The sequence below is a fragment of the Camelus dromedarius genome, chromosome 16, assembly GCF_036321535.1.
Source record: "Camelus dromedarius isolate mCamDro1 chromosome 16, mCamDro1.pat, whole genome shotgun sequence".
NCBI classification, from domain to species: domain Eukaryota; kingdom Metazoa; phylum Chordata; class Mammalia; order Artiodactyla; family Camelidae; genus Camelus; species Camelus dromedarius.
Genome location: NC_087451.1, coordinates 19,007,689 through 19,034,676, shown reverse-complemented (window position 1 = coordinate 19,034,676; position 26,988 = coordinate 19,007,689). Strand labels below are relative to the sequence as shown.

At 58.5% G+C, this 26,988-nt stretch overlaps 5 protein-coding genes across 7 annotated transcripts; 1 reads left to right on the top strand and 4 right to left on the bottom strand.

Moving 5' to 3' along the window:
* Positions 1 to 52: 52 nt before the first annotated feature.
* On the bottom strand, positions 53 to 3,849 carry SPEM3 (SPEM family member 3). The gene is given in 4 exon segments (XM_031469476.2): positions 53 to 85; positions 87 to 3,388; positions 3,508 to 3,565; positions 3,712 to 3,849. Coding segments are annotated over 4 exon segments (3,531 nt in total).
* Positions 3,850 to 4,599: 750 nt separating this feature from the next.
* SPEM2 (SPEM family member 2) lies at positions 4,600 to 6,419 on the bottom strand. The gene is made up of 3 exons (XM_031469745.2): positions 6,282 to 6,419; positions 6,070 to 6,127; positions 4,600 to 5,930 (listed from the first exon to the last, which is right to left on the bottom strand). Exons 1-3 carry the CDS (start codon positions 6,417 to 6,419, stop codon positions 4,600 to 4,602), a joined length of 1,527 nt encoding a protein of 508 aa, XP_031325605.2.
* Positions 6,420 to 8,343: 1,924 nt separating this feature from the next.
* Positions 8,344 to 10,086, bottom strand: SPEM1 (spermatid maturation 1). Its single transcript, XM_010996537.3, has 3 exons — positions 9,461 to 10,086; positions 9,304 to 9,361; positions 8,344 to 9,116 (listed from the first exon to the last, which is right to left on the bottom strand). Exons 1-3 carry the CDS (start codon positions 9,602 to 9,604, stop codon positions 8,377 to 8,379), a joined length of 942 nt encoding a protein of 313 aa, XP_010994839.3. The 5' UTR covers positions 9,605 to 10,086; the 3' UTR covers positions 8,344 to 8,376.
* Positions 10,087 to 10,153: 67 nt separating this feature from the next.
* NLGN2 (neuroligin 2) lies at positions 10,154 to 24,846 on the bottom strand. 3 transcript variants are annotated; one of them, XM_064495171.1, is made up of 8 exons: positions 24,349 to 24,846; positions 21,234 to 21,934; positions 17,769 to 17,819; positions 15,521 to 15,670; positions 15,159 to 15,344; positions 14,844 to 15,036; positions 13,887 to 14,483; positions 10,154 to 13,079 (listed from the first exon to the last, which is right to left on the bottom strand). In XM_064495171.1, exons 2-8 carry the CDS (start codon positions 21,688 to 21,690, stop codon positions 12,206 to 12,208), a joined length of 2,508 nt encoding a protein of 835 aa, XP_064351241.1. In that variant the 5' UTR covers positions 21,691 to 21,934; positions 24,349 to 24,846; the 3' UTR covers positions 10,154 to 12,205. The 3 variants fall into 3 exon arrangements, with proteins under 3 accessions (XP_064351241.1, XP_064351243.1, XP_064351242.1); XM_064495173.1 differs by lacking the exon at positions 17,769 to 17,819; XM_064495172.1 differs by lacking the exon at positions 24,349 to 24,846 and having other exon boundaries at positions 21,234 to 23,270.
* Positions 24,847 to 25,795: 949 nt separating this feature from the next.
* TMEM256 (transmembrane protein 256) lies at positions 25,796 to 26,957 on the top strand. Its single transcript, XM_010996539.3, has 4 exons — positions 25,796 to 25,953; positions 26,260 to 26,291; positions 26,550 to 26,630; positions 26,734 to 26,957. Exons 1-4 carry the CDS (start codon positions 25,869 to 25,871, stop codon positions 26,875 to 26,877), a joined length of 342 nt encoding a protein of 113 aa, XP_010994841.1. The 5' UTR covers positions 25,796 to 25,868; the 3' UTR covers positions 26,878 to 26,957.
* Positions 26,958 to 26,988: the final 31 nt, after the last annotated feature.

Genomic DNA, 26,988 nt, shown 5'->3' with positions numbered 1-26,988 from the left:
TTGCCTCTTTATTTCTCGTGCACATCTGTCCTCTCTTTTTCCAAGTTTCTCATCACACACTGATATCCCCACTCCTTGATGGTCTCAGGTGAGTTGCTGGATGCCTCTTGGTGAAGGCGCCTGGGAGACAGAGCTTCACACTTGTCCCTGCCCACTCCAAACTGTCTCTGGCGGGCGTCAAAGACCACATGCCCTACCCGGGTGCCTGACCCAGGACAGTGGGGCTTCCACTGATTGATTCTGGGAGGCACAGACATCTGGCGGTAGTTCTGACGGGCTGGAGGAACTGTGTCCACAGGGCGGTACACCCAGTCTTGGCTGCCTGCTTGCCGGGAGGACGACTGCAGCTCAATTAGTACAGGCACCTCTGAGAAGGTTTGCAGGTCATTGTAGATCACGGGTGCCTTGGGAGAGCCCGTGTTCTGACTGAGTGGGACAGAAGTCCATGGTGTGTGCTGCTCTGCTTCCTTTCGAGGAATCTCCCCAGATACAAATGCCTTTCGGGTCTGATGTGGGCCTAAGACTTGGGCAGAGTCAGTTCCTAGAGTGAGGCCTGGGTTCTTGTGGAGATCAGGATTCGGGACAAGGCATGAGGTTTTGTTGAGTCCTGATCCTTTGGTAAGGCCTTGAGTCTTGGGGAGGCCAGAGCCTTGGCTAAGGACTGGGCCCTTATGGGGGCCAGGGTCTTGATTAATTCCTGAGGACTTGTGGCAGTTAGGGTCATGGGTATGTTCTGGGCTCCTGCAAATTCCAGCATCTTGGGTAAGGCCACATTGCTTGACTTCAGTGGCTTGAGTAAGGCCCGGTTTCTTATGGAGGTCAGAATCTTGAGTAAGGCCTTGGCTCCTGTAGACTCCAGAATCTTGGGTAAGACCTGGATTCTTGTAGTCTCCTGAGTCTTGGGTAAGGCCTGAGCCCTTACAGAGGCCAGAGGTTTGGACAAGGCCTGGGCTTTTATGGAGACCAGATTCCTGGGAAAGGCCTGAGCTCTTGTTGACTCCAGAGTCTTGGGCAAGGTATAGACTCTTCTGTGACCCAGAATCTTGGGTAAAGCCTAGATTCCTGGAGACTCCCAGATCTTGGGCGTTACCCGTACTCTTGTGACATCCAGAATCTTGCGAAGGGCCTGAGCTATTATGGAGGCCAGTTTTGGGGGAGCGCTCTTGACTTTTATAGAGTGCAGTCTCCTGGTTTTGCTCTAGATTCCCATAGACTACAGAGTCTCGCAGAAAGCCTACACTCCTCTGAATGTCAGAAGCTGGGAGAAATGGTGCATTCTTGTGGAGACCAGAGGGTTGGGTGAGACATGGACTCCTAAAGATACTCGCATCTTGAGTAAAACTTAGGCTTTTCTGGGAGCCAGAATCTTGGGTAACAACTGGATTCTTGTGAAGTTCAAAGCTTTGGGAAAGACTTGAGTTCTTGAATAGAAAAGGGTCTTGGCTTATGCCTGGAAGCTTGTGGAGACCTGGATCTTGGGTAAGGCCTGGGTTCTTGTGGAGGCCTGAATTTGGGGTAAGGCCTGGGTTTCTGGAAACAATAGAGTCTTTTGAAGGGCCTGGGGTATTTTGGAGGCCAGAGTCTTGGGTGAGGCCTAGACTCTCATGAAGTTCGGGAGGTTGAGTCTGGTTGGGGGTTTGGGAAATTGTGGAGAACTGGGTAGGGATGGGCCCCTGGGAAGAGAGGACAGTTTGAGGAGACTTGGAGGTTGGCGGAAGGGTGGCAGTTTGTGTTAAGGTGGAGGGCTCCTGGTGGTTGGTGTGTTGAAGGACAAAGGATCTGGGAGAAACAAGAGGTAGAGAAAGAATGCATGGTGGAGTCACAGTGCCTGGCGAGGTCTGGGTACTGGTTGGAGAATGGAAACAAGGTTGAGAAGGTGCAGCATCCTTGGAGTAGACCAGGAATTTGGGGTAGACTGGAGCCTGGGAGTCTGTTTCTCTCTTCTCAGAACTGCAAGGGTGGAAGCTGCAGTAAGGGAAGGTCTTGGGCTGTAAGAACTCGCCGTTGGCGTCATTTGAGATCTTCCATTCCATATTCCCCAACTCCAGGTAACCCAATATGGATCCTGTGGAGAGCTTGGCACCATCCGCACTACATGGCTTTGATGTTTGCTCAGAGCTCACTGGGCCATGCCCCTCTTGGGGCCTGGAGAGGGTACCCAAGTCTTTTCTGGAATACCCAGAATTCTGAGGGGGACGCACATGGAATAAGTTGTGCTTTACCCTGCGGGCATCATAGACCACGTGGCCCCTGGAGAGGCCCTGGCTGAAGGCGGACAGGGTAGAGGGAATAGAAGTTAGGACGGGGGAAGGGGTAGTAGCCGGGACTGGAGTGGGAGTCAGGGCCATGACCAGCTCTGGGACAGGGGTTGTGGCAGAGATTGGGGCAGAGGCTGGTGTGGGGGCTGGGGCAGGAATTGCAGCAGGGGCAGAAGTTGCAGGAGGGACCAGGGTATGGTTACGGGTATAGGTTAGATGAGCATGGGTCAGGGTGCAGGCTGAGGCGGGGGCTGTTATGTGCTCAGGGTTGTGGCCCAAGGACTGGGCTGAGGCATGTGAGGGGATCTGGGTTTGGGCCTGGGCCAGGATTTGGGCTGAGGTGTGCTCAGGACCATGGACCTGGGCAGGGCTGTGCTCAGGAGTGAGGGCTGGGGAGTGAGTCTGGGCCTGGGAGGTGGTGTGTTCTGGGGGGTGGACTGAGGAGTGAGTCTGCACCTGGGGTATGGCATGCTTAGGAGGGTGGGCTGAGGAGAAGGTCTGGGTCCTGGCAGGAGTATGCCTAGCAGCGTGTACTGGGGAGCAGGTTTGAGGCTGGGGTGGGCCGTGCTCAGGGGGGTTAACTGGGGAGCGGGTCTGGGCCTGGGCGGGGGTGTGCTGAGAAGGGTGGGCTGAGGAGAAGGCCTGGGCCCTGGCAGGAGTGCGTCCAGGAGGCTGGACTGGGGAGCAGGTCTGGGCCTGGGCTGGGGCCTGGGCTGGGTCACAGGCTGGGGTCTTAGTCTTGCTCTCTTGGGGCAGGCGGAGTGGAACCATGTCCAACTTGCCCATCCTGTGGTACTTGGAAGATGTCTTTTGCCTGGAGAAAAAGGTGGCTTGGGCCTTTAAGGCTGTGACTTGAGGGGCCTCCCCAGCTCCCATTATCCCCTCCTTCCACAGTCCCCATGGAGCCTCCATGGGAGCCCCAGCGTGTCCACACTGAGGCGGCATCCAGCAGCACCTAGAAGCCTTCTCATCATTCGTGTCTGGTATCCAGGAGTCAAGGTGGTTAGGCTGCCCGAGCAGGAAGCTTGGGCGACAGTGGAAGTGGGAAGAGACTCTTGAGCACAGGTTCTTGGGATCCACAGAACAGCGCATGCACATGGGATGGCTGCCTGGAGAGCTGGATTGCTTGTCTGCAGGGAAAGGCGGGATGGGACAAGGCTTGGGTTCCTGAGGGACTAAGAATCAGGAACAGGGATAGAAGAAAGGGGACAGGCCCACATCCCTTGAGCCCACGCTGGGGTCCACTCACCTTTGGGGAAAAAATGACGGAAAATAGTCCGCAAGGAGCTCTTCAGATGCCTCCATAGCTGAGGGAAGCAGGGAAGGGGAGAGTCCGGGAGCAGTGTGAGCCTGGAAGTCCAACCCTTGTCTGGCCACATCCCAGCAGCCCTCCCATTTCAGCCCTTTGAGATCCCAGGGTCCCCCAACCCTGCTGCCCAGATCCTGCCCTGACCAGTGTCACCACATTGATCCCCACGTTGAGCAAGATGAAGCTGCCCAGAATCAGAAGAATCGAGTCTCCTAGGTCCTGGCACTTCCTGGGGTTGGTGCCAGAGCACGCCTGTGCTCCGTAGTGGGTTCGTTCACCCATGTCCGGGGGTCCCAGGACTATCTGGGCCCCCTGGCCCCCACATACTCACTAGTAGCCAGACTCCTCTGGTGGGGGAGGGGGAGAAGGACTGGGTCATAATAGGGCAGGTGGCTGGGGTCACAATGAGGGAGGAGGTGGAAAAGGAGGGCCCAGGATGGCATTCCCTGGTAACTAGGTTCAGGTCACCTGAACCTGGACAGTCAAACAGGGTTGGGAGGCCAGCACACCTCCCCTCTAGCGGTCAGTCATTCCCTCACTACCCGCTGACTCACTCGTTCAAACACACATTCTATCTCCCTGACCACTCCTGAGACTAGGAAGACCTTGGCCTCAGCCCTAGGGAACGCCTGGCTAGAATCCTGGACCTTGGCCTTCTTCATGCCCTTCACTGGGCTTGGGCCTGGATTTGCCCAGATGTGGAACCTCCAAATCTGGAATCTGACCACAGTTTCTTGAGTGAGGCTGAGCCCTCTGAGCCCCCTGGGGGGACAGGGAGTGCTGAGACACAGAGTAGGTGCCCAGAGAACCGTAGATTTGCAGCTTCAAATCTAGTTAGTGCAGGACCATGCTGGCAAGACCACAGCCACTTAGCCAAGGGGACCCTCAGGCCAAGAAGGGAACACTGGCTTCTCATTTCAGGAAGCCAAGGAGTGGCTCTTCCAGGCCACACACCATCCATGTTTCCTGGACTCTGGTTGCTCTTTATTTCCTCTCTCCACGCCCCGCCCCACCACCCCCATTTGCTGCTCGTCAGTTAATTTTCCCAGTCCGGCTCCTATGCAGAGAAGGCCTCGAGGCTGAGGTGGAAGGCGGCAGAGAGCTGGCCCTCACTCTGCTCTCCTGCACCTGCCGCTTCAGCTCCAGACTGTCATACACCTGGTAGTTGGCATTGCCCCCTGGGGTCCGGCTGAGTGGCATGAAGGTGGGCGAGGGCGGGGGAGGCTCAGTCGCCTGGACTTCTGGCAGATGCTGGGAGGCTTGGAGGAGCAGGGCTGAGCTGGGCGCCGGGGCCCGCTGGTACGAGGCCTCACCCAACACAGTGAGGGAGGTGGAGGTGGTCAGAGGGTGCCGTGGGGGCAGCGCCTCAGCCCATTCAGCCGCCTGGCGCCGGACCTCGTGGGGATCCCGGGAGTAGTTCAGGTGACCTGTGGATGGGTGGGGGCTGCGGTTGGGCTGAACGTAAGCATGGCCAGGGAGGCTCCGCCGGTGAGACTGTGGGGAGTAATGCTCCCGGGCTTCCGGCCGGGAGCCCCGGGTCACGAGGGCGGATGGAGGCTCAGAGCCTTCCAGACCACGCCGCCGCTGATCCCAGGAGTCATACAGGAGCTGGCCCCTTGAGGCGTAAGGGCTGTGGCCCCCAGGCACCCAGGTGGGGTTAGGGGGCAGCCTTCGGGGAGGCGGTGGAGATGAGACCCACTGCTCGGTCTCCATGTTGCCCCAGATGTGGGATGATGAGCAGGGGGTCCTGTAGGACTGCAGCCTTAGCTCCGACTTGGCCTCCACACGCTTGGGCATGCGGCGCAGTTCCGGTGACAGGTAGAGAGAGGGCGGTGGCGGCAGGCTGGCTAGGATCCCACCCTGGCGACCCCACAGCCTCATGTTGGAGGGCAGGCCCATCTGCTGGTAGAGCCCTCCCCAGCCCCCTCGATGGTACTTGGGATGTGGGAAGGAAAGGTCATCCTCCTCCTCCAGGTAGGAGTCCAGGTCCTCCCTCTTATAGGAGGGCTTCGGCCGCAGCTGTGACATTTTGTGGCCGCGATGTGGCCTACAGAAGAATGAGGTGCTGTGGGGCAATCGTCTGTGGTTCTTTGGCCTCTGCTGGTGGCTGCAGGGGCGGCGGCGGCGGCTGCGGCGGCAGCGGTGGGGGTGGGGGCGGCGGCGGTGGTGGTGGCAGCGGCGGTTGTGGCGGCTGCTGCTGCTGTGGTGATTGCGGTTGCAGAGTTGATGGCAGGAGGAAGAGGAGTAGCAAGTAGGCGGGGCCATTTTCATTTCTACAGGGTCCAGGGTGCAGTGGATGTGGACGTCTTGGGCCTTGGCTGGAGGATTTTGGGGGAAACTTTCACAAGCCTGCAAGATTTCATCTGGGGGAGGGAAGAGTCGGTAAGGGCAGGGCAACTGTGGGAAGTCAGCATTGGGAACACTGGGGCCTGGGTTTCTGGGGACACTGGGGCTGTGGGAGTGGTGGGGGCTGGGTGCCCTCTACCTCTCTGCCATACTTACTTTTCTGATTAATCCAACCGAAGGTCTTGTCTAAGGCATTCTGGAGCCCATGCCATATCTGGGGGTGCAGTGGGGGGAAGTGAAGGCCAGGCTCTCCACCCTACCCACCTCCCAGCCAAGACGGTTCCTGCAGGCGGAGGTGCAGGCTGCATGCAGCTGGCTACCACCCTCAGCCCTCTGCACCCCAGGGGTGGTCCACAACCATCACTGACCACGGTTGCCACGTTGATCCCAATGTTGACAAGAATGACGAGGCCCAACAGCAGGAGTAGGAAGTCCTCGGCATTCTGGCTACTTTCTTGGTATTGATGGCAGCACCCCAGGTTGTCATACCAGAGCTGGTTTCCCATGGTGGGGGGGTCTTAGGGCCACCTGGGCCACCCGCCCCCCCACCCGGCCTGACCCACACTACACTCATGCCAGGACCTGGGGACACCTGGGGACAACCAGTGAGGGAGTGGGGTCATAATGAGGCACGCTGCAGGGAGTCACAATGCAGAAATGGCAGATCTTTCAATCAGCTGGCCCTTTATATGGCCATCTCTGCCCTTGGCTTCCACACAGTGGAGCCCAATCCCCAAATATCCTAGTGTTCAGTCCATCTGTCCCTCTGTCTCCCCGGGGGTTTGCCTAACTCCATTTGAAAACATGGTAGCTCCAGTTGTGAGACAGTCTTCACAGGGATTAAATCATGCATAAAGGATTTCGTCCAATTCATTGTTCTTTTGAGACATCACGGCAGCTTAAATAGCCTATTGGGACTCCCCACCCACATCTGCTTGGGGCCAGCAGCTAGGGTGACTAGATGGATGGATGATAGCAAGAGTCCCCTCTGGGGTCGCTCTGCTGCACAGTCCCTCCCTGTTCTGCCCATTTCCCTGTCATAATCCCATCCCATCATCCCAGATGTTGGTCACTGAGCCCACTAGCCCCTTTGCTTCAGAGCCAGACTGACTTCCACATGCCTAGGGTTGCTGCTTTTGCCAGGGACCATCCCCAACCATGGTTTCTCGCCTTCCTAACCAACAGCCCTCCCACTGAGCCACCCCTCCAAGCTAAAAAACAGCTGCCATCTGAAGAAAACCACATGTAATTGACAAAGCAGATGTAATTGTTGATATGACAAAAGGAGTCTTTGGTTGAAATCAGGTTCATCATTGGGGTCTATGAAAGGATGCCTGGGGGACCTCAAGTCATTTTGTTTGCACAATGAACAACCCAGCTGAAAGAGAGGAACAGCCAGTGGGCATTTCCCTATCAAGCCTCCAAACACATAGTAGGTGCCCAATATATATCCACTTAATGGAGTCAGCTTAAAATGATCAATTATGTTAGTTGAATGAAAATGAACAGAGAAGCAGGGTGATTCATAAAAAGCCTGTCCGCTCACATTCCAGGAACTCATCTGGTATCGAAGGTGATGAGGTCTAGCCCTTTGGCCTGGCTCCTTGTTCCCAAGTTGTGTGCATGCATGTGATGTCTAGAAGTGGGGTAGGGCCTGGGTTTCCCTGCTGTCCAGTGGATGGAATATTCTGATGCATTCACATGGGAAACTGAGGAAGGCAGAGACTCTGTTGGGCCAGGCTGACTCTGTGGCACTGGGAATCTACCTGTGGGATCAGGGGAACAGAGCATCTGAGGCCATGAGGTTGATCCTTGCTGTCCGTGTGACCATGAATAAGTCACATGGCCTCTCTGAACCTGAGTTTTGTCATCTGTGACACAGAGGTGCTAATCAGGGGTGTGAGGTCACAGAGGGTGGTGATGTTACGATGAGGCAGCCCTTGAGTGTCCTCAGTATTTCATCCTCCGCTCTGAGCTTGCTCAAGGGTACAGGAGCTTTGGGTTCTGACCGGGGAACTGTGAGGGCCTGGGTACCCTCACTCTCAGCCGTCCCTTCCCAGAGAAACCAGGGCTTAAGAGAAAACCATGCCTAACCTGTAGCTGCAGCCTAAACCTGGGCTCTGGCAGGAGCCAGACCCCTGAGGGGCAGGGTCCATGGAGATGAGGGCCTCCCTTCTAGTGCAATACTGCCTGGGGGTCTGGAGCAGAATTTGGGGGGCCTCTCTGGGCACTAAAGAAAAGAGTAGAGGCAAGTGGGAGCTTGGAACCAAGAAGGGCCAGGTTGAGAGATGAGGACAGGGCCTGCTGAGGCCAAGAGGTTTGATGAGGGTCCTCAGGGCTCTCTAGGCCCTGTTGCCAGGGAGATCATTTCCTTAGCAACCAGGCTTCTGGGTGTTGTGTGGGCCCTGGCACCCCCCACACCACCACAAACCACCTCCTCTCTTTCTTTTATTCTTCTCCCAGTCACCTCTCTTTCATGGAACGGTATACCCAGTCCTTGTCTGTCCCCTCAGCAGCGCTGGATCCGGAGCCCAGGGGGTAACAGTGGGACAGGGCCTCCACCTCCCTGCTCAGCTCCCGCAGCCGCCGCCTCACGTCCCTGGCGTCATATGCTATGCGGCCTGAGGAGCGGCGCCGGGGGATGTCCGGGACGTTGGCCGGGCCCAGGATGGGTGGTTGGGCTGGCAAACACTGCTCCTGCTCCGCTTGGGCTCCTGCCCCTGTCCCTCCTCCAATGTTCCTGTGGCTCAGGGCCTGAGGGCTGGGGGGCGGGGGGTTCACAGGGTACACGTAGGCCTGTAGGCCCAGCTCGGACTGCATCTCTCTTTTGAGGGGTCTTTCCTCTATAGTCTGCTGGAAGCGGATGGTCTGGGTGGGTGTCTCCACGGCATCCTGGGCCCAGGGAGTCCAGAACCTCTGGGTGGACTGAAAGCCATCCCAGTCCTCGGGGCAATCCCAGTTGTGCGAGGTTACTGTGCGCTGATGTGGGGGCCTCTCCTCCTCGTTGTCCTCGTCAGTGTCAGGGACCCAGTCTACCAGGCGGCGGGCACGGCGCGCTGCAGAGCCTCGGTGGCGATGGCGGCGAGTGGGTGGGGGGGTCACGGTCATTTTCACAGGGTCCACGGTGCATCGAAGGTGAACTGCCTGGGAGCACTGCTTCGGGGGCTGGGTCTGCTTCCCAGGTGAGCGTGACTTAGAAGCTTCTGTGGATCAGGGAGAGGTGAGAGGCTGGTGGGAGCCTGGCTCCTACAGAGTTGGAGAGGCAGGGGGCAAGGAGAGGAGCTGCATAGTGATGGTGTCTGGGAGGGGAGAGCAGGAGGGAAAGGGGCCAGCTCAGGGTCAGGGCTGAAACACCTAGTTTCTGCCCCTCCTCCTCCAACCCCCACTTACCTTTCTCACAAATAACATGGAATACCTGGTGTAAGAAGCCACGGAGTCTGCGCCAGAGCTGGGTGGGGGAGGACACAGTGACCCTGGGCCGGCCCTGGCCACCAGGCCCGCCCCCCAGCCATGCTGCCAGCACCCTCCCGCCCGGCCCCACCCTGACCAGCGTCACCATATTGATGCCAATGTTAATGCAGACGATGAGGCCCAGCAGCAACAGAATGGAGTTGCCCAGGTCCTGGCAGTTGTTGGTGTTGGGGCTGTGGTATGAGGCCCACCTGGGCTGGGGGCGCTCAGCCATGGCCATGGGGGTCCCTAGGGCCACTGGGGCCCTTAGGCCCCCAGCCCACTGTGCCCACAGAATCCACCGGCCCACATTCCTGTCCCAGAGGCTCCTAGGGGTACACGGGTCACAATGATGGGGGGGCTCTCCCTCACAATGTGCCAAGAGGAGAGTCCTGGGCCCATGTCGATCCCCTGGCCTGGGCCCATGCCTTAGCAGAGACCAAACCCTTCACTTCGCATGCCTCTCCTGCAGCTTGCCTCCCAGCCCAGCCCATAGGTTCTCCGGCCTTTCCGGTGTCTGCCCCATCAACCCCTACCCAGTCCTCTCTACACCAGGTTCTGACCCCTGCACAGAGACTGATCCTGATTCCAACTCCCCAGACAAGCCTATTACGATGACAACCTCACCCCGAACCCTACTCCCCCTTTCTCTTGACATCAGAGCTGTTCACTAAAGAGGGCTGTGGGCTCAGAACCCCTCTTCCTCCCCCTCATCAGCAGAGTCACTTCCCCAGGCTCTTTTCTTTGGAGCTTCCCACCCCCACCTCCTAACACGACAGCCGGCACAACCAACAGTTAAACTTTTATATTTACAATATTCTCTTCATCTTTTGCCAGGTTTAAAAATGTGTACAGAGCCGCGAAGGGTTGGGGTGGGGACATGGGATTGTCAGGAAATTGTTCTGGGGAGAGGGGCTAGGCATTGGAGTCCGTGGCTGAATCATGGGGTCCCCCAGCCCCCCTCCCATGCCCCAATTTGGGGGGCATCTGTCTACAGGGTTCAGGGCCCAGGTCCCTAGCATTTAGAGAGCATGGCTGTTTGGGAAGGAGCTAGACCAGGCAGGGGAAGGGGTGGGAAAAGAACTAAGTTTCCACGGGTGGAGGTGGGGCAGAAGGGACAGTCAGGAGGCAAAGTTCTGGGGAGCCAAGACCAGGGATTCTGGATTTGGGTGTCAGTGGAAGATAGCACTCCACTCCCAACTCAGGTTTAGCACTAACAAACCCACGAGACACCGGCAGACGAGGATGCACTCTTTCTCTGCTGGTGTCCCTTAAAACCCTCCTTGACATTGTTCTTTTCTCCAGAGGCCCAAACCCTTTCTTTGGGCAGTCACCTTACACACGTCCTTTCAAATCAAATTCTTCCTGCCTGTATCTGCCCAAGCCCCGTCCCCCACTGCCCCCTCCATCTGTTCCTCAGCACAGCTGACCCCATTCTCTCCCCAACCTGTCCCGGGAAGCCCTTCTCCCCTGCTCTCCCCTCCCTCCTCCACTGCTCCTTTCCTTCATCCCTGGCGGCCCAGGGGAAAGGGGGAAGGTCAAAGGAGGGGGAGGGTAGCTGAGGGGAGAAGCTGGTTTGACACCAGGGGGAGGGAGAACAGAGGCAGAGAGGAAGGGCTGAGACATGGTGTGGGGAGAAGAGGGACACAGGTGGAACCTCTTTAACAGCCACCTCTTCCTCTCCTATATTCCACCTGCCCCCACATTTACCTACCCTGGCCCAGGACTGGGGAATCCTTGGCATATTTTGGGTCTTCTCCCCTCAAACCCACCTCCCCAGTTTGGCACAGGTGAGCAGTGGTCTGAGGACTGAGGAAAGGGCTGTCCTCAGGCCCCAGTGAGGGCTTTGGTCAAACATGCATGGCCTCTGTGGGTGGCAGGTGCCATGTCCCCCTCCCCCAAGCTGGGCATCTCTGGGGGAGGGAGGGGCAGAGCACCCCCTCAGGGTTTGTACATCCCCCTCAGCTTCTGTCATTCTGACATCTGTTCCCACCTGCTGTATGAGGAGAAATTAAGTGCTGGGCCTGAGGCCTGGGGGATGCAGGGAAGTGCTGGAGAGAAAGGGGCCGTCTGCATGGGAAAACATACATCCACATGCAAGAAATGTTTCCACTCAGGGAAGTGTGTCCTGGACCCGTGGGAAGACAAGTTCCCAGGCAGCACAGGGATGCAGGCTCTCCTCCTCCCCGCCCCCCACCCCCGGCAGGGAATCTGCGTCTGTCATCTGTGGAAACCAGGCTTCACCTGAATTGTGCCACGGGGGATAAACATGCTTCGCTGGGGTGGGGGCAGGGAGGGGGACTGTGATTTACTCGCTACTTCCCAGGCACCACCCTGTGTCATCTGGTGGCCAAGGGTCACTGTTTGAGAACACAACACTTCCAGGGTCTCCAGGGGGTGGGAGGAGGGAGGAGGTGGGAGAAGGCATGAGGGAACAGGATTCTGGGGAACAAATCCCCGCAGAAATTCTTTGAGGGAGCCAACATGTGTCCAGGGCGGCAAAAAAAAACCTCACCCTGCACATGGGAAAACACACCCCCTCGTGAGAAAGCACACCTCCACGTGGGAAAGCACTTCCGCGTCTCCACACACCGAGGACCCGTGTCCCAAGGGAGGGGAAACCCCCTCCACACCGCCCCAGTTGTTCGAAGGCCCAGGTCCGGAGAAGGGAATGGGCCTCTCTGCCTGGGAGAAACACGCGTCCCGGTGAGGAAATCCATGTCCACCCAACGCTCCTCGACGTGTGACGACTCCACGCGAGAAGAGCCTGTGGCCAAGTCCCCCTCCCCGCCTTCTGAGTGGGCCGGGAGGTTTGGAAAGGGGGGCCTCCCCGAGCCACCCCCTATACCCGAGTGGTGGAGTGGGGGTGGGGGAGCGTGTTGTTGTGGCTGGTTGCGGTGGGGGGAGGCGGGGGGAAGGGCCCAAAGGGATGGAGGGAGGGGGGCGGTGGGGGAGGTGGTGGCCCCAGGCCGCTGGGCAGCAGGGTCAGGGCCCCGGGGGCCAAGAGAGGCACGTCGTCCGGTGCCCGGCGCAGGGCCAGGGTGTAGTCGGGCGGGCAGGCGGGGCGCAGGGCCTCAGCAGGGTCCGCCCCGACGCCCCCGCCCCGTTTCAGCTGCAGCGACACCAGCTCCTCTTCCGGGGGCAGCTCGCGGCCGGCAGCGGGGAGCAGGGGGCCCCCGCCGGGCACGCCAGAGCCTGAGCCGCCCGGTGGGCTGAGCCGTCGGCACCGCAGCTCCTGTCGCCGGTCCCGCTTGTAGTAGAGGGCGGCAAAGGCGAGGATGTTGAGGAAGAGGAGGGAGGCGCCCACGGCCACGGTGACGCTGAGCTCCGTGGAGTAGTCCCGGGAGTCCCCAGGGAAGCGGTCGTAGGCCCGCGGGCCGGGCTCGGGCTCGGGCTCGGGCGGCAGGGTGGCGGGGGGCGGCGGGCGGCGCGTGCCCGGGGCGCCGGGGGGCGGGCGGGGCGGCCAGCGCGTGGCGTAGGGCGGCAGGCGCGTGGTGGTGGTGAAAAGCTCCGTGTGCAGGTTGTGCAGGTGGGGCACGAGCTCCAGCCAGAAGGCCACCTTGTTGGCGCGGTAGTTGTCGCGCACGCGCGGCTTCAAGCCAATGTGCAGGTACTGCTTCTCCTTGCTGTTGAACTTGCTCCACACAACCTCCTCAAAGCGGTTGGGCTTGGTGTGGATGAACTTGGTGTCTTGCGGCACCGGCTGGTTGGGGTCGCTGTGGGCACAGGAGGGCAGGAAAGGAGGAGTGAGGGCGAGGCTCCCACAAGGAAGGAGGTGGGGGGGGGGTTGTGGGAGCAACAGAGAGAGACTGACAGAAATGCAGAGAGCCAGGAAGACAAAATCAGAGAAAGAGAGAGAGGCAGAGATGGATCCCAACAGACAGAGAAACTGCCAGAGACGGGGACAGAGAGACCAATAAGGGATGGAGCCAGACTGCCAGGCACAGAGAGATGAGGACAGAGCCACAGAGAGGGCAAAAACAGACAGACTGCCAGTGAGAGAGGCAGAATCTGAGACTGAATGAGATAGAGACATATGGAAACAGAGAGACAAAGGCATATGAGAGAGCCGGGGAAAACCAGAGAGCAAAGAGTAACCAGATCAAAGAGAGCAGAGGTATCAATGGATTTCAAGAGAGAGAGGTAGAGACAGCACTAAAAAGACAGACAGACACAAACCCTTACACATACTCAGAGACACAGACGGGAGCAAAGAGCTGAGCTCTGGGAGGAGAGAGAGATGGGTGGGCGAAGGATGGAAGGAGAGACAGACGCGGAGCCAAAGCCACCAAGTGACACCCCTCTCCCCGAAAGGACAGGGACTTCTCTGTCTTAACTCTTCTGAATCTCCAACGTGCACAGAGGAGCTTTCCAGCAGGTGCCTGAGTCAAGAAGGCAAGAGTGCCTTGATGGAGGAATGATGGCCATGTGAAGGAGAGAGAGAGAAGGGGCTGCAGATGGAGGGTGTATGTGTCCCGGCCTGCAGGGGTGCCCCACCCAGCCCCAGCCCCTCTGGCCCTCACCCAGTCTTGGCAAAGTTGGTCCAGTAGGTCATGACCACGGCGCTGAGCATGACGTCATTCTTGGAGAAGTTGCAGGGGAAAAGGTCGGTGGCACCCACCATAGGCACACCAAAGACGTAAGGTAGCTCGTCCCCATGCGCCGCGTCTGCCCACTCAGGCCGGCCCTCAGCCTGGCAGTGGTGGTAGAAGGTGTAAAAGTAGACAGGGGACTGGTAGTCGGCGTGCAGCTTGGCGGTGGCCACAGCTGGTGCCACCCACTGGTGGTCGGTAAAGAGCGCCAGCAGGGTCTTACGCCGCATCTCGCCATTGTCCCGGTCGGCCCAGTCCGTGTACATAAACTTGATGGTTTCCCGAAGCACATCCTTGCCCTCCGGGTAGCCGTACAAGTTGTCCACAAAGTTGGAGACTGTGAAGTCAAAGGCGCTGGCGGACACGCCGTCCTCGCTCTCTGCCGAGTCCTCCACAAACTTGAGGCCCTCTCCTTGGTTGACACCGATGAGCATGTCATAGTTGAGGAATTCTCCCTGCTGCATGAGGATCTCAGGGTCATCGGGGACGACATCACCGTCCACCACGGGCCCAAAGGCGATGTGGTAGCTGGGGAGAAGGGGTCAAGGTCTCATCATCTGCTCACTGGCCCCCTCTCAGCCCACAGCCTGCTGGGCCCTCTGCTCGGAAGACCCCTCCCCCCTAGTTAAAACCTCCTGAGTCCTTCAGGGGGCTTGGCCTCTCAGGAAGTCTTCCCTGAAGCACTTCATGACACCTTGGGCACACTGGCTTTGTTTAGGCACCCTGCTTAGAGAAGGCCTCTAGGAAAAGGCAGGGCCACTGAAGGGGCCCAAAGCGCACCTCTCCTTGCCAAATGGAATGCCCGTGGCCTGCAGGCACCTCTCACCATCAACCTCCTTGGAACCAGGAGAGTGGAGACCTGGACTGGGCCCTCTCCTACCCCCATACCGGGCAGGCTGCACATCCTGGTCCACCAGCTCCCGAGAAGGCTTCCGGCGCAGACACTCCACAGCCTCGGCGCTGTCCTCCCGGTCACAGCCCACCTTGGCCGCCAGCAGCCGCGTGTACTTGAGCGGCTGGTAGTTGACGGACCAGCTAGAAATGGCAGTGCCACTCTGAGCAATGGCCTTCTGGAACAGCCCTGGTGAGACAAGCAGGCTTTAGGCTGGGCTGTATCAACCCAAGGGAAGAGAAGGGGGACCTGGTGGGGTCAGGGGTGTGGGAAAGGGGACAGGAGGGGCAGGCTGAGGAGGTGACTGGTACCTTCCGAATGGTGGGAGAGGATCAGAAGGTTGACACAGGAGGCCCCTGCTCCGGATCCAAAGATGGTGATGCGCTCGGGGTCACCCCCAAAGTGGGCGATGTTCTCACTGAGCCAGCGCAGGGCCTGGATCTGGTCCAGGAGCCCATAGTTGCCTTTTGCAGCCTGGTCCCCGGTACTGAGAAAACCTGGGGGTAGAGGAAGAAAAGGGGCTCCCTGGGGGTGTCACAGCGCCCTTGCCCTCTTTCTGGACATCTGGATCCAGCCCAGAAGCCATTCTGCTTCTGCTGGGTTTAGAGGAACCCCACCCATCAGGCCCCCACTTCCCAGACTCCGGCCCCTCGAGTTGGCTGCCCACCCTCACCAAGCACCCCAAGCCGGTAGTTGAGCGTGGCTACAATGACGTTGCCGTAGGCGGCCAGGACCGAGCCATCGAACATGTTCCCAGTGCCTTCCATGTAGGAGCCACCATGCAGAAACAGCATCACTGGCTTCTTCCCGGAGTCCCGGATATCTGCGTGGGGTGGGGGAGGGGGGAGGGTACAAAGACACAGTCAGACCAGAAGCAGCACAACCCAGCTCCCAGGCCTGCTGAGGTCCAGCCTGGAGCTCACGGGACATGTCACTCCCGACCCTGGGGGGCAAGACCGGATTCCCCTCCCTCCCTCCGCAGTTAGCCCTGGCAGAAGGTCCCTCCCCATCTCCTGCCGGTCTGCCCCACAGCATTTCTCCAAATGCTGGGCAGACCTTCCAAGAAGCCTAACAGAGGCAGGGGTGGGGGGTGGCCCTCCTCAGGGCATCTGCTGGATCCAGGGCACCCCCTCCCCACACACACACAGCAAATCTCCTTCCTGCTCCTAGGAAAAGCGAGCTCCCAAGGCTGGCACTAGAGCTAGAGATGCTGGGAGGGTCCCGGCGTTTCCTCAGACTCAGGCCTTGGGCCTCAGCTCCACGTGGTAGCCTGGTCTGTGGGTGAGGGGGTGCCAGGCCCTAGGGTCCCTGGGGGCTTGGTCTCCTCCCCGCCCTAATTCCTTTCTAGGTCACCTCCCCAGTTACCACGGCAACCCCCAGCCTAATTACTGTGGCAGGAGGAGGCAGGGTGGGAAAGAGCCTGCTTAATGAAGCTGGGGTGTAGCTCTCTAATCTTGGACCCCCCAAAACTGGCCTGGGCCCTGGGCTCCGGACCCCTCTCTTGCCATGTCCTGAAAGGGCCCCATGACCATTGCCATATGTAGGAGGCCCCTGAGGCACTCCAGACCAGACTTGGGGGTAACTAACTCCAGAAGAGCCTGGGAGTCTGAGAGGGCTTGGCTGAGTCCCCAGCCCAGCAGCTCCTCCATGATTTGGTCAGAGTGCCAGGGCTGGGGTCACCCCGGCCTACAGGCCCTCCTCTTTCTTGATACCCGCAATCTCTGACTAACCTGGGCACTAGGCAAACAGAAGCGAGGCCTGGGCCTCCACTGCAGGTCCCCAGTGCCTTTGCCCGCCACCCTCATCCCACTGGGAGCTTCCCTCCTGCCAGAAGGTCAACCAACAAGTCACTAAGACATCCCCCCCGCATACAGCTTCCTCCCTTCGGTCTGTTAGGACCTCCTTTGCCACCTCCTTCCACCTGACTTTGCCCAGGAGCTCCTAGGTGGGCATTGCCCTCTCGGTCCTCCCCAACTCCTGTTCTTCCCTTTGTTCCTGAACTTCCAGTGGTCTTCCAGCAGTTCAGGCTGGAGTCTCCTTCCCTCTGAGGTCCTGTCCTAAATGTCCTCAATTCTCCACCCACCTCCCCACCCAGCACCTCCACTCCCAGCGTTGGGGGAGGGGGAGTTGGAAAGGGAAGGAGCAGGAAGGGGGGTTGGGGCAACAAGAATTCAAAACCAACAACAAAAAACAAGATCAAGAAAGAAGAAAGAAAGAAAAAACAACAACCAAAAAGCAAGAAGCTCTCGGGGCAGATTCAACAAGAAAAGAAAAAAAAAAAAAAAAAACCAAAAAGATCCATTTTTGGAAAAAAAGAAAAAAAGAAGTTCTTTGCATTTTTTTCAAAATTTTGTGGTGAAACTTCAAGATATTGGGCCCTGTTTTCAAAAATTTCCAAATTCTTTAATTTGCTTCAAATGTGCGTTTTCTGCATCTGACAGGCTTTTGGAAATTGTAGCAGGTTTCTGATGTTTTCAACTGTGTCATCAATTTGCCAATTAACTTTTTTTTTTCAAATGTTGTTTGGCTCCAAATTAAAATTGTTTTTTTCAAATATTACATTTCCCAAGTTTCAAAACAGTCCAAATTTCTGTCCAGTTCTAAACATTTTATCCAATTCTTTGGTGTTTTGTTTTTGTTTCTGTTTTTCTGACATTCCAATTTCTTTTTTCACTTTAATTTCGCCATATTTAGCTTTGCTTGCCAGTTTTCTAGTGGGTCCAACATTGTTCAAATTTCTTTTGAAGTTTTCATAATTCTTTTTTCCAATTATTACAAATTTTTCTTTTCTTTTCTTTTTCGTTTTTAGTTGGGGAAACGACTGAGGGGCCTTGAGGGCTGTGGGGGCATTTAGTTAGGGGCAGGGCCGTGAACGTCCTCTTATCAGCAACCACATGCAGCAGCGGGATTTTTAAATCTACCTGTGTCTGGCGGATTGAGCGTCGCCTCGTCACGTTTTTTTGTGAGCGGACCTAAGACCGGGAACACAAAACAGAGAAAAAAGGACAATTTTGTGGGGAAAGATGGGGGTCGGGGGAGGTGGTGGATGGGGAGGGGAGGAGAGAAAGCAGAAAAGGGGAGGGTGAGGGGCAGAAAAAATAAGCCAAAAAAAGCAAAATTTGTTTGCAAGAAAAAGAAACCAAGAAAAGAGAAAAACGTTTCTACAACCCAATTTTGTTCCCCTCCCCGGAAAAAGTCATGCCCCAAAGAAAAGGCTGGTTTTGGGGGGGTGGGGTGCCTGAGCGGGCTGAGGCCTGTCTTAAGACATATTGACTTGGCTGGAAAGGATTTGGCTTGTCGAAGTGTTTGCTAATTGCTGGAAATGAAACGGTGTTAGAGGTGGGGTGGGAGGGGAGGGGAAGCCCACCCGAAGCGGGAGCCCAAGGCCAGCTGTGCCACCCCGGGGCCACCACTCACACGGACCCTCTTCAGAGCCAGCCAAGCACCTGCCTGCTCCCCTAGGCTGCAGAGAGTAGGATGGGGTTGGGGGCAGCAGATCCCAGCAGTTCATAAACCCTGGAAGCCCTCAGCTCCCCTCTGGAGGGGTGTGGGGAGGTCAGCTAGGGCTGCCTGCCCACCTCCCCAGCCTCTCACCAGCCAGCATTTCTCTTCCACCCGCACTCACAAGCCTGACTTCTCTCCCCATGTCCCCAATGTGGGGCAAAGCAGGGAAGGGGTCATCAGGTCTTGCCCTCCACTCCACCTTTTCCCTCTGCAACCCCCCAACCTCATCCCTTACCCAAGCCTGCTCTCCTTCCCCCAGCAATGGTAAACTCCCCACCAGGGGCATTAGCCTCCCACCAACCCCTGGTCTAATGCCAAAAAGCCTCCCTCCCCAATTGAAGGTTCAGCCCACAAATAGGGACTAGGAAACAGTGCCCTGAGCCAGCTCGACACATAAGGTGTCAGGAGGTGCTGGGAGGCACAAAGTGTGCCCACTGTCAAGGGAAGGCCCCAGACTGGGCTCAGAGTTCAGCTCCAGGCTTCTTTCAGATGGGGGGGATTGGCCAAGGGAGAGCTGGAACCCAGAGGCGTGAGGTGTTCCCCCAGGCTGATGGATTTCTGCTCAAGGGCAAGGGGACCAGCATGGGGAGGGGGAGAGGGTCAGCAAGGCCAAGGCCAGACTCTTGAAGGCATCTCCCAATTGGTGATGATGGCCCCATGGGGACCCATTAGGATAAGAGCCTGTTCTTTTCTGATGGGATGGGGATGGGGATGGGGAGGAAGTCAGTAGGGCATGTGTGCGCGGGAGAGTATTAAGTGAGCGGGTGTGTGCACGCGCCCACTTCTGAGTCAACCTCTTCCTCCCAGAGCCAAGCCGGTGTGAAGATTCAGTGAGATCACCTGAATGTGTCAGGCCCCAAGCAGGTCTGCAATAAGCGGTGGTTAAAAATACAGAAGGTGTGGGCATGGGTGGGATGGGGGCAGGGTGGCCAATTTGTGCGGAGGTGTTGGGGTGGACAGTCCACTGGTGGGAAATGCCGGGTGGATGTTTTGCATGAGGCATGATGAGACAAGAGCCCCCTGAAGGGGGCATGGTCGGGCGGTGAGGGGATAGCCTTCTACACAAAGGTGTGGGTGGAGAGTCCACGAGTGGAGAGTGTCGAGATGGGTGGTCTGTTGGAAGCCCTGGGGTGAATGATTCACAGGTAGGAGGGCAATGGGGGAGGTGGCCCGTGAGAGGGCGGGGGAATGTGGAGTGGATGGTTCTTAGGCAGAGGGCAGTGGGGTATTGGGGAGAATCCGTGGAGTGTATTGGGGTAAATGTTCTATTAGCACGCTTGGAATCTGAACAGGATTGGACTAGACACTTCCGTGCATTGTGTGTATAGGTTGCTAGGAGGCTTACATGGGGGAGGTGGAGGTAACCCTGTTAGGGTGCAGGAGTTAGGTGTTCTGTGACTGGCATGTTCTCTGGGCACAGGGAGCAAAGTGTTGGAGTACTTGATCTGTGAGCAGGGTGTAGGATTGCTAAGTGTGTTGTCACAGCCTGAGGTAGGAGACTGATGATCTGTAGGCAGGAGTTGGGGTAAGCAATGTTTGCGATGTGTTGAGACCATTGGGGACAGTGGTGTGAGTGGCCTGCTGGGGCACAGGGTCCAGGTGCAGGGTTACTGGGGAAAAAGTCTACATATGGAGGATACTGGGGGTTACCCAGGGATACTGGGCAGCACGGGACTGTGTGGGTGACAGGGTATGAAATTCCAGAGAATTGCTGGGGAGTGTGCTGTGTGAAGGCTGGGAATTTTGATATGTGACATGCTAGAGCCTAAGGTCAGTGTGCCGGTTGGTTTGGTATGTGACCTGAGTGTTGAGTACTTGAGCTTCCTGGTTTGTATTAGGACTTGAGTACATGATGTGGGAGTGTTGGGTGTCTAGGGTGTCCCCAGGGGGGTTCTTGGGTACCAAGCCTATGTGTAAAGTCGTTGGAAAATGTTCTGAGGCGGATGTTAGGGTGGATGGTCTCTGGAGCTGTCGGGGTGTATAGGAGTCACGACATGCGGTATTAGAAGGATAACATGGGGGCTGTGTGCATGGAAGGTCTGTTTGGGTGGCTGGAGGCCTGCTGATTACCCTCTGTTGTGGACTGCTGGAAGGTACTCTGGAATGTGCTGGAAGGTGCTGGAATGACACTGATTAATCTTGGTGCTGAAGGCTGTCCAGGGGAGTGTGCTGGAGACTATGAGCTGTGCTGTGGCGAACTGGACAGTTCACTGAAACAGCTGGCTCAGAGCCCCAGGGAAGGTGTTCTGTCGGGGATGGGTGGGCTGTGCTGGGAGCGGAGGGACCCTTGGCAAGGAGCTTCCCTGATCCTTTGGGAGTGTATGGGAATCAGGAGACAGAGCATCCTGGGGAAGAGACATTCAGCTCAGGTGAGGGGCTCTGCATGTGACAGATGGACGTCTGCCCATGCTGGCCCGGGGAAAAGGGGGAGTCTTTGCTGTCCTTGAGGTATAGGTGCAGCTAAAATGGGTACTGCTGGGGACAAGCCCAGGCCTGGGGGCAGGAGATGGGGCAGAGCCAGAGTGGCTGTCTAGGCAGCTGATGATTGCCCCCACCACTGGATCACACTCAGTGTTCCCTCTGTGTGTGCCTCTGTGGGGAGGGGGTGAGTGGGCCAAGCCTAGTGCCTGCCTCCTTCGCCATCAGCTCTCTGTGGGCACAAAGAGATCCGGGGTGGCTGTGGGATTCATTCCTGGGACTGCCTGGCAGGGACCCATTCCACCCGGGGAGGGCACGCAGAGCCTGAAGGGACACATTGCCCCTCACGACCCCCACGAATGCCCAGCTCCCGGCCCCAGGCCCTGACGGCGGCGTCTGAGGGTCTGCATGCGCGTCTGTGGGCTGTGTCCACCGGGGGCCCGGCCCGGTGCCCGCGCCCTTACCGTCCTCGGTGGGCACGTAGAGGTTGAGGTACAGGCAGTCCTCGCTCTGGTTCTGCACGTAGGTGGCGGCCGCCTCCAGGTTGTCGGTGAACCACACGGGCAGCATGATGGCGGGCAGCGCCCCGTGCAGGTTCTGCGGGCAGGCGGGCGGCAGGGTGGTGGCGTTGCGCACGCCGGGCCACGAGGCGGGGGCCTCGGGCGGCTGGAAGCGGCGGGCGCCCAGGGGGGGCGTGGCGTAGGGCACGCCCAGGAACTGCACGACCGGGCCCAGGATCTCGTTGTTGAGCTCGCGCCGCACACCGCGCACTCGCCCGTAGGCCGTGTTCACCACCGGGAAGCGCTCCTCCCCGAGGCTGCCGAGGCCCAGGCCTGGGCCGCCCCGGGCGCCGCCGCCGGGACCCCCTCCCCCACGTTGAGCCCCCGCCAGCCCCACCAGACACAGCGCCAGGAGCCACATGCTGATCGGGGGACCCCCCCCCTCCCTCCCCGGGACCCCCCCCTCGGAGAGAGAGAGAAGGGGGGGAGAGGGAGGGAGGCCCCCCTCGCCCCAGGAGGGAGGAGGGGGCGGGGGAAAGGAGGGAGGAGGGGGGTGGGGAGGGACCTGGGCTAGACTGGACCGAGAAGGGGTCTGTTCCTCTCCATGGAGGGGGCGAGGGGTGGGGAAGGGGAAGGAAGAGGGAGAAGGTGAAGGCAGGCCCGATCTGTGGGGAGGAGGGACAGACAGACAGAAAAATACAGAGGAGAGGTGCAAGAGGGGAAGGGAAATCGGATGGAGAAGACAGACAGGAATGGGGAAACAGAAGAGATAAGTGGTTAGTGACTTGGAATTCAGACCAAGCTGCCCACTTCGTCCATCCTCAGTCCCCTTAGCACCTCCTCCCACTCCAACCACCGCTCCCCTCCTCAGCAGGGACCCAGATAGAAAAGTCTGAGGCTGGGATGAGGTCAAGATGTCTTAAATGTCTAGGACACAGCCAGAGAGGAAGGAGAGTCAGCTCCCCAAACCTAGCACACCCCCTTCCAGCTGTCTGTCCCTCCCAGGCAGGCTCTCCTCAGGGACTCAGGAGTCCCAGTTCCCACCTCCCTGGGAGGGATGAGATAGAAAAGGAAGAGAAAATAAAAATACCAAGTCATTAATTAGCAGGAAGTGGAGGGTTTGTTTATACGTGTTAATTACTCCTGAGCTGTAATTTCATGGCACTGAACCCCCATCTCAGGCCAGACTTGGTCCTTTCTTGGGACCGCACAAGCTCAGCACCTTCCCCTCTCTTCAATGTCTCATTCTCTAAGGATTTGTGCAGTAGGGGAGACCCCTGTACACCAGGCCCTCTCCATTTCTTCCCTCAAAAGTTAAGGTGCCCTGAGGCAGGGGCCAGATAGGGAGGGGATGCTGGAGGGGCAAATCCAGGGACAGATGCGTGATCCTGCAGCCGGTTGCTGGGCGACAGGATGCTGCCCCGCAATGTTACCTGGGCAACGGGCTGCAGCTTTAACCCTGGAGGGGGGGTCTGGGAGGAAGAGGGGAAGGGGCTGGGTTGGTTATGGGGTCCATTCAGGGCATGAGGGGGAGAGCAGAGGAGTGAATCAGAATGCTAGAGTTTCCCCCAGCCTTAGTATAGGGGAAGTATATATGTTGAGGGGAGAAGGAGACCGGGGGCATAGAGAACCCTAAAAGATCCGCCTCTCGCCCCTTGTTGGCCAATCAGAACCTAGCCCTAGTGACCAGGCCTCTAGCTGAGGAGAAGGGGTGCTGAGGTCGGTTTGGGGGGCATCAGATGCACCCACCACCGGCTCCCCTCCCACAGTCTTGAACAGCCTTGAACCCAAGACACCTCTTCTTCCTTGCATAGCATTTTGACCCATGTCCTGGGGACAAACCTTGGCTTCTTCTCATCCCATCCTAGCTATTCACCTCCCGTTCCCCTTGCCAGCCCCCCACAGTTGCTACCTTGATGCCTGGGTGCTCAGGGCAGCAGAGGCAGTACAAGGGAAGAGATCGGACTGAAGGGGCAGACACCCAGGTCATCTTAGCAAGCCCCTCCTGTCCCACTCGCCCCCCCCCCAAAGCCGCCAGAGCTGTTTGCTGACGCGGGGTTTTCAGAGCCAGGCGCCAGCCCGCGGGTGGCTCTCTGCAGGTGTCAATTTATTCCAGAGATGAGGACACAGGAATCCTTACCACACACACCCAGTCATGCCCTCCCTTTCTTCGAGTCCTCTTAAGCTCCTGTTCTCCCATCACCTGGAGGGAGCTTGGGACTGGCTCCCTCAGAATCTCCTCTGCCTATGTCAGGCTGGGCTCTGCTTCCATGGCCTTGCCGCCCCCTCCCCCTCCCACTAACAAGGTCTGCCTCTGTCACCCCCTCTTTCCTTAAGGTACTTTGGGCCCCTGGCCTCCTCCCTGCCAGCTTCTCTCCCTTCTTCCCTCCCACTGGAGCCCTCCCCCCATCTCTTTCCTCTCCATAGCGCTCCCTCAGAGCATCTTTCCACAGCCTCTTCCAGCTTGCTCCAGCTCTTGCCTTCAGTCTCTCGACCCTCAGTCTTTTTTCATCTTTTTCTTCAACACCTCCCTCTTTGGTGTTTCTCATCTTTCTCTCTCCTTCAAATCCCTTCCCCAAATTTCTCCCTCAAGCCCCTTCTATTTCTGTCTCTCTTTCCCTGTATCTGTCTCCCCCATTTTCCCTTCCCTGCTCTCCCCATCTCTGTCTGCCACATCTTGCTACTCCCTCTCTTCTCCCTACCCCTCTGCCTGGCTCTCTCCATTACTGCCCAGGCCTGATTCCCCCAGCCGGGTAGAGCTGAGGGACGGGGGCTCAGGCCGCAGGCCCCCCCTTCTTCCTGCAGTGGGGAAAATGGCTTGGCCGGGAAGGGGAGAAGGAGGGGGAGGGGGAGATGGGAACACACGGGGTCTGTGGGCCCATTCAAAGGATCATTCATGGGCTGGAGAGAGGCAGAGACAAAGAGACCAAGACGCAGAGACACGGCGAGAGCATCCCTAGGCGGAGACACGCAGACAGAGCAGGCTGGGGGAAACCAGGCGCAGGGAGAGAGATGGGGAGAGGGAGACCCCAGTGGACCGCCACGCAGCCCCCTCCACCCAGCCCGGCTTAGCTCCTACCTGGCTCAGCCCTGGGGCCGTGGTGCCTCCATCCAGGGCTCCGAGTAGGGGGCGGACGGGCTTCGGGAGGGGGGCGGCGGCCTCTGAGCCCCCGCGGCCCCGCAGGCCCAGCCCCCGCCCGCAGCGCCTCACCCGGCGGGGGAGGGGGATCGCCCCAGCCCCGGGGGGCGGGGCCGGGATCCAGTCGATCCCCGGGGAAAGGAGAGGTAGGGAATGGGGTCTGGAGGAGCCCAAGAACAGGGAACCCCGCAGTGGGGACGGCAGAGGGAGGAGGGGGAAATGGGACAGGACTGGATTGGGGATCCACTGGCTCCGTGGGCCGGCTTCGAGGGACCAGAAGGCAGTACAGGCGGAGGATCCTAAGGGATCGGGTGCGGGAGGAGGAGTTCACGGCAATCCCCAGGGGCCCGGAGCCCGGGAGCGCAGGATCCGCGGTGCAGGGGCAGGGATCCAGCCGGAATCCTCAGGGAGGGGGAGGGATCTAGTCGATCCCGAGGGCGGGTGGGAGGGGGAGGTCCAGGGAGTCAGAGGAGGGCGGGAGCCGAGTCTGGAGCCACGGGGCGGGGGTCGGCACGGCTCCTAGGAGGGAAAGCGGGGGTAATGGAGAGGCTTCAGGGAACGCTCAGCAGCCGGGAGGCCCGGACTCCTGGCCCCGCGCGCCAGGGCCCGCCCGCCCCGCGTCCATCCCAGCCCGAGAGTGATGATCCGCCGGCGGAGCAGCCGCAGCAGCCCCGCGCGTCACCGCGCGGCCGCCTCCCCCGCCCCCTGCCGAGAGAGCGGCGCACACCCCTCGCTCGCACCCGCCTGCTTGCCCGCCCTCCAGAGTGTGGGGGGATTGGATAAGGTGGAAGGGGGCGGGAGTGGACAGACCGACGGATGGACGAAGCAGGCCGGGGCAGGGTAGAGACATCCCCCCTGATCTCCCACCCTCGGGGCTCGCGCGGTTGGTCGGGGAGAGGAGGTGGGGGTGAACTATAGGAGGCGGGGCATCACATGAAAAAGGCGGAGCCCTCGGTCCCGGAGGAGGGACCATCCTGTGATGGGTGGGGTTTAATGATGGTGGGTGGGGCTTCACTGACCGTGGGGCCGCCTCTTTTCGGGAGTGGGTCTGAGTTAAAGCTGAAAAGGAGGAGTTTGTGGGGAAAGGGGTGGAACTTTGCGTGGGGACTGGGATCTTTGGGAATTGGCCGGAGGGTTGAGGGGGTTGTTAGAAAAAGCGATCAACTTAGAAAGTGGGCCAATCCGTGACGCAAATCCTCTAGTCCCGCCCCCCCAACTCCGCCCCCACTACTGCTTCTCTTCTCCGCTCCTAATTGGTTCTAGTTTCTCCGCCCACCAGACGTCTTCGCCACTCAACAGAGGTTTTACAAAGGCTCAAGTACCCGGGTGAGGACCCGGACGCTGAAATGAACATGGCCTGGATTGGGCACCTGTGGACCGTATTTGCATGGGATATAGGGATTGGCTGGCCTCTTGGGTGGCCTGGGCGGTGTTCGTCCCGCTCGTGACCATCCACAGCCATGGCGGGACCGGGGGCTGCTTTTCGCCGCTTGGGCGCCTTGTCCGGAGCCGGGGCCTTAGGCTTGTCCTCCTACGGGGCGCACGGTTAGGGGCCTGGGGACGGAGCTGGGATTGTGTTGGGTTGGGGGCGACCTTTGGGGTCTGATGCAGAGACGGAATCTATGGAAAGTGTCGGTCCTCGCGTTGACCAGACAGCCCACGGATCCCTAAACCTTTTTATGTCCCGCAGCCGGGTCCGTTTGGTTCCCAGAACGACCTGGTGCGTGTTTCCACCAATCAGAAGCCCCTTGGGGGCGCCTTTTCTCGCCTCTGTCCCCCTGGGTCCCCCTGGGATTGGGGCCGTCGAGGCCGGTGCTAGGACCGTAACCTTTGCTTTTGTCCTTTCCACAGGAGCCCAGTTTCCGGATGACTACGGGAAGGAGGTGAAGTAACTGCGCTGGGGCTCCTCGACTTCCGGGCCTATGAGGGCACGAAGTCTGGGATCCCTGAGGGAAGGAGGGGAGGGGTGGAGGGCAGGTCTTTGGTACGTCAAGGGCTGGAAGTCTGAGGCCTGGGTACCTGAGGGAGGGGCAAGCTGGGACTTGAGAGGTAGGGTTGGAGGACGGACTCTTCTTGTCCGATGTGTACCCTCGGGATCCTGCGTTGCTTAGGAAGTCCCCCCATTTCTCTTTTTCTTACAGCTCTTTGACAAGACCAACAAACACCACTTCTTACACAGCCTGGCCCTGTTAGGGGTGCCCCTGTGCAGAAAGCCCCTCTGGGTAATCTCCCCCTCCCCCACCCCTAACCCTGACCAAGCCCTACTCACGCCCTCTACCTGCCCTGTTCTTACTAGCCTGCATTCTGTCTTGTTATCTCCTTCAGGCCGGGTTACTGCTAGCTTCTGGAACTACCTTATTCTGCACCAGCTTCTACTACCAGGCTCTGAGTGGAGACCCCAGCTTCCAGACTTTGGCCCCTGTGGGAGGGAGCCTGTTACTCTTGGGGTGGCTTGCCTTGGCTCTTTGAGCTTCCTTGTGTTTAATTGCTGGATACTTTATTTAGGATCAGATGAGGGAAGGGATTAAAAGGGAAAGGCAAATAAAGAACTTTAGAGTCTTTTTTTATCTAACCTCTTGA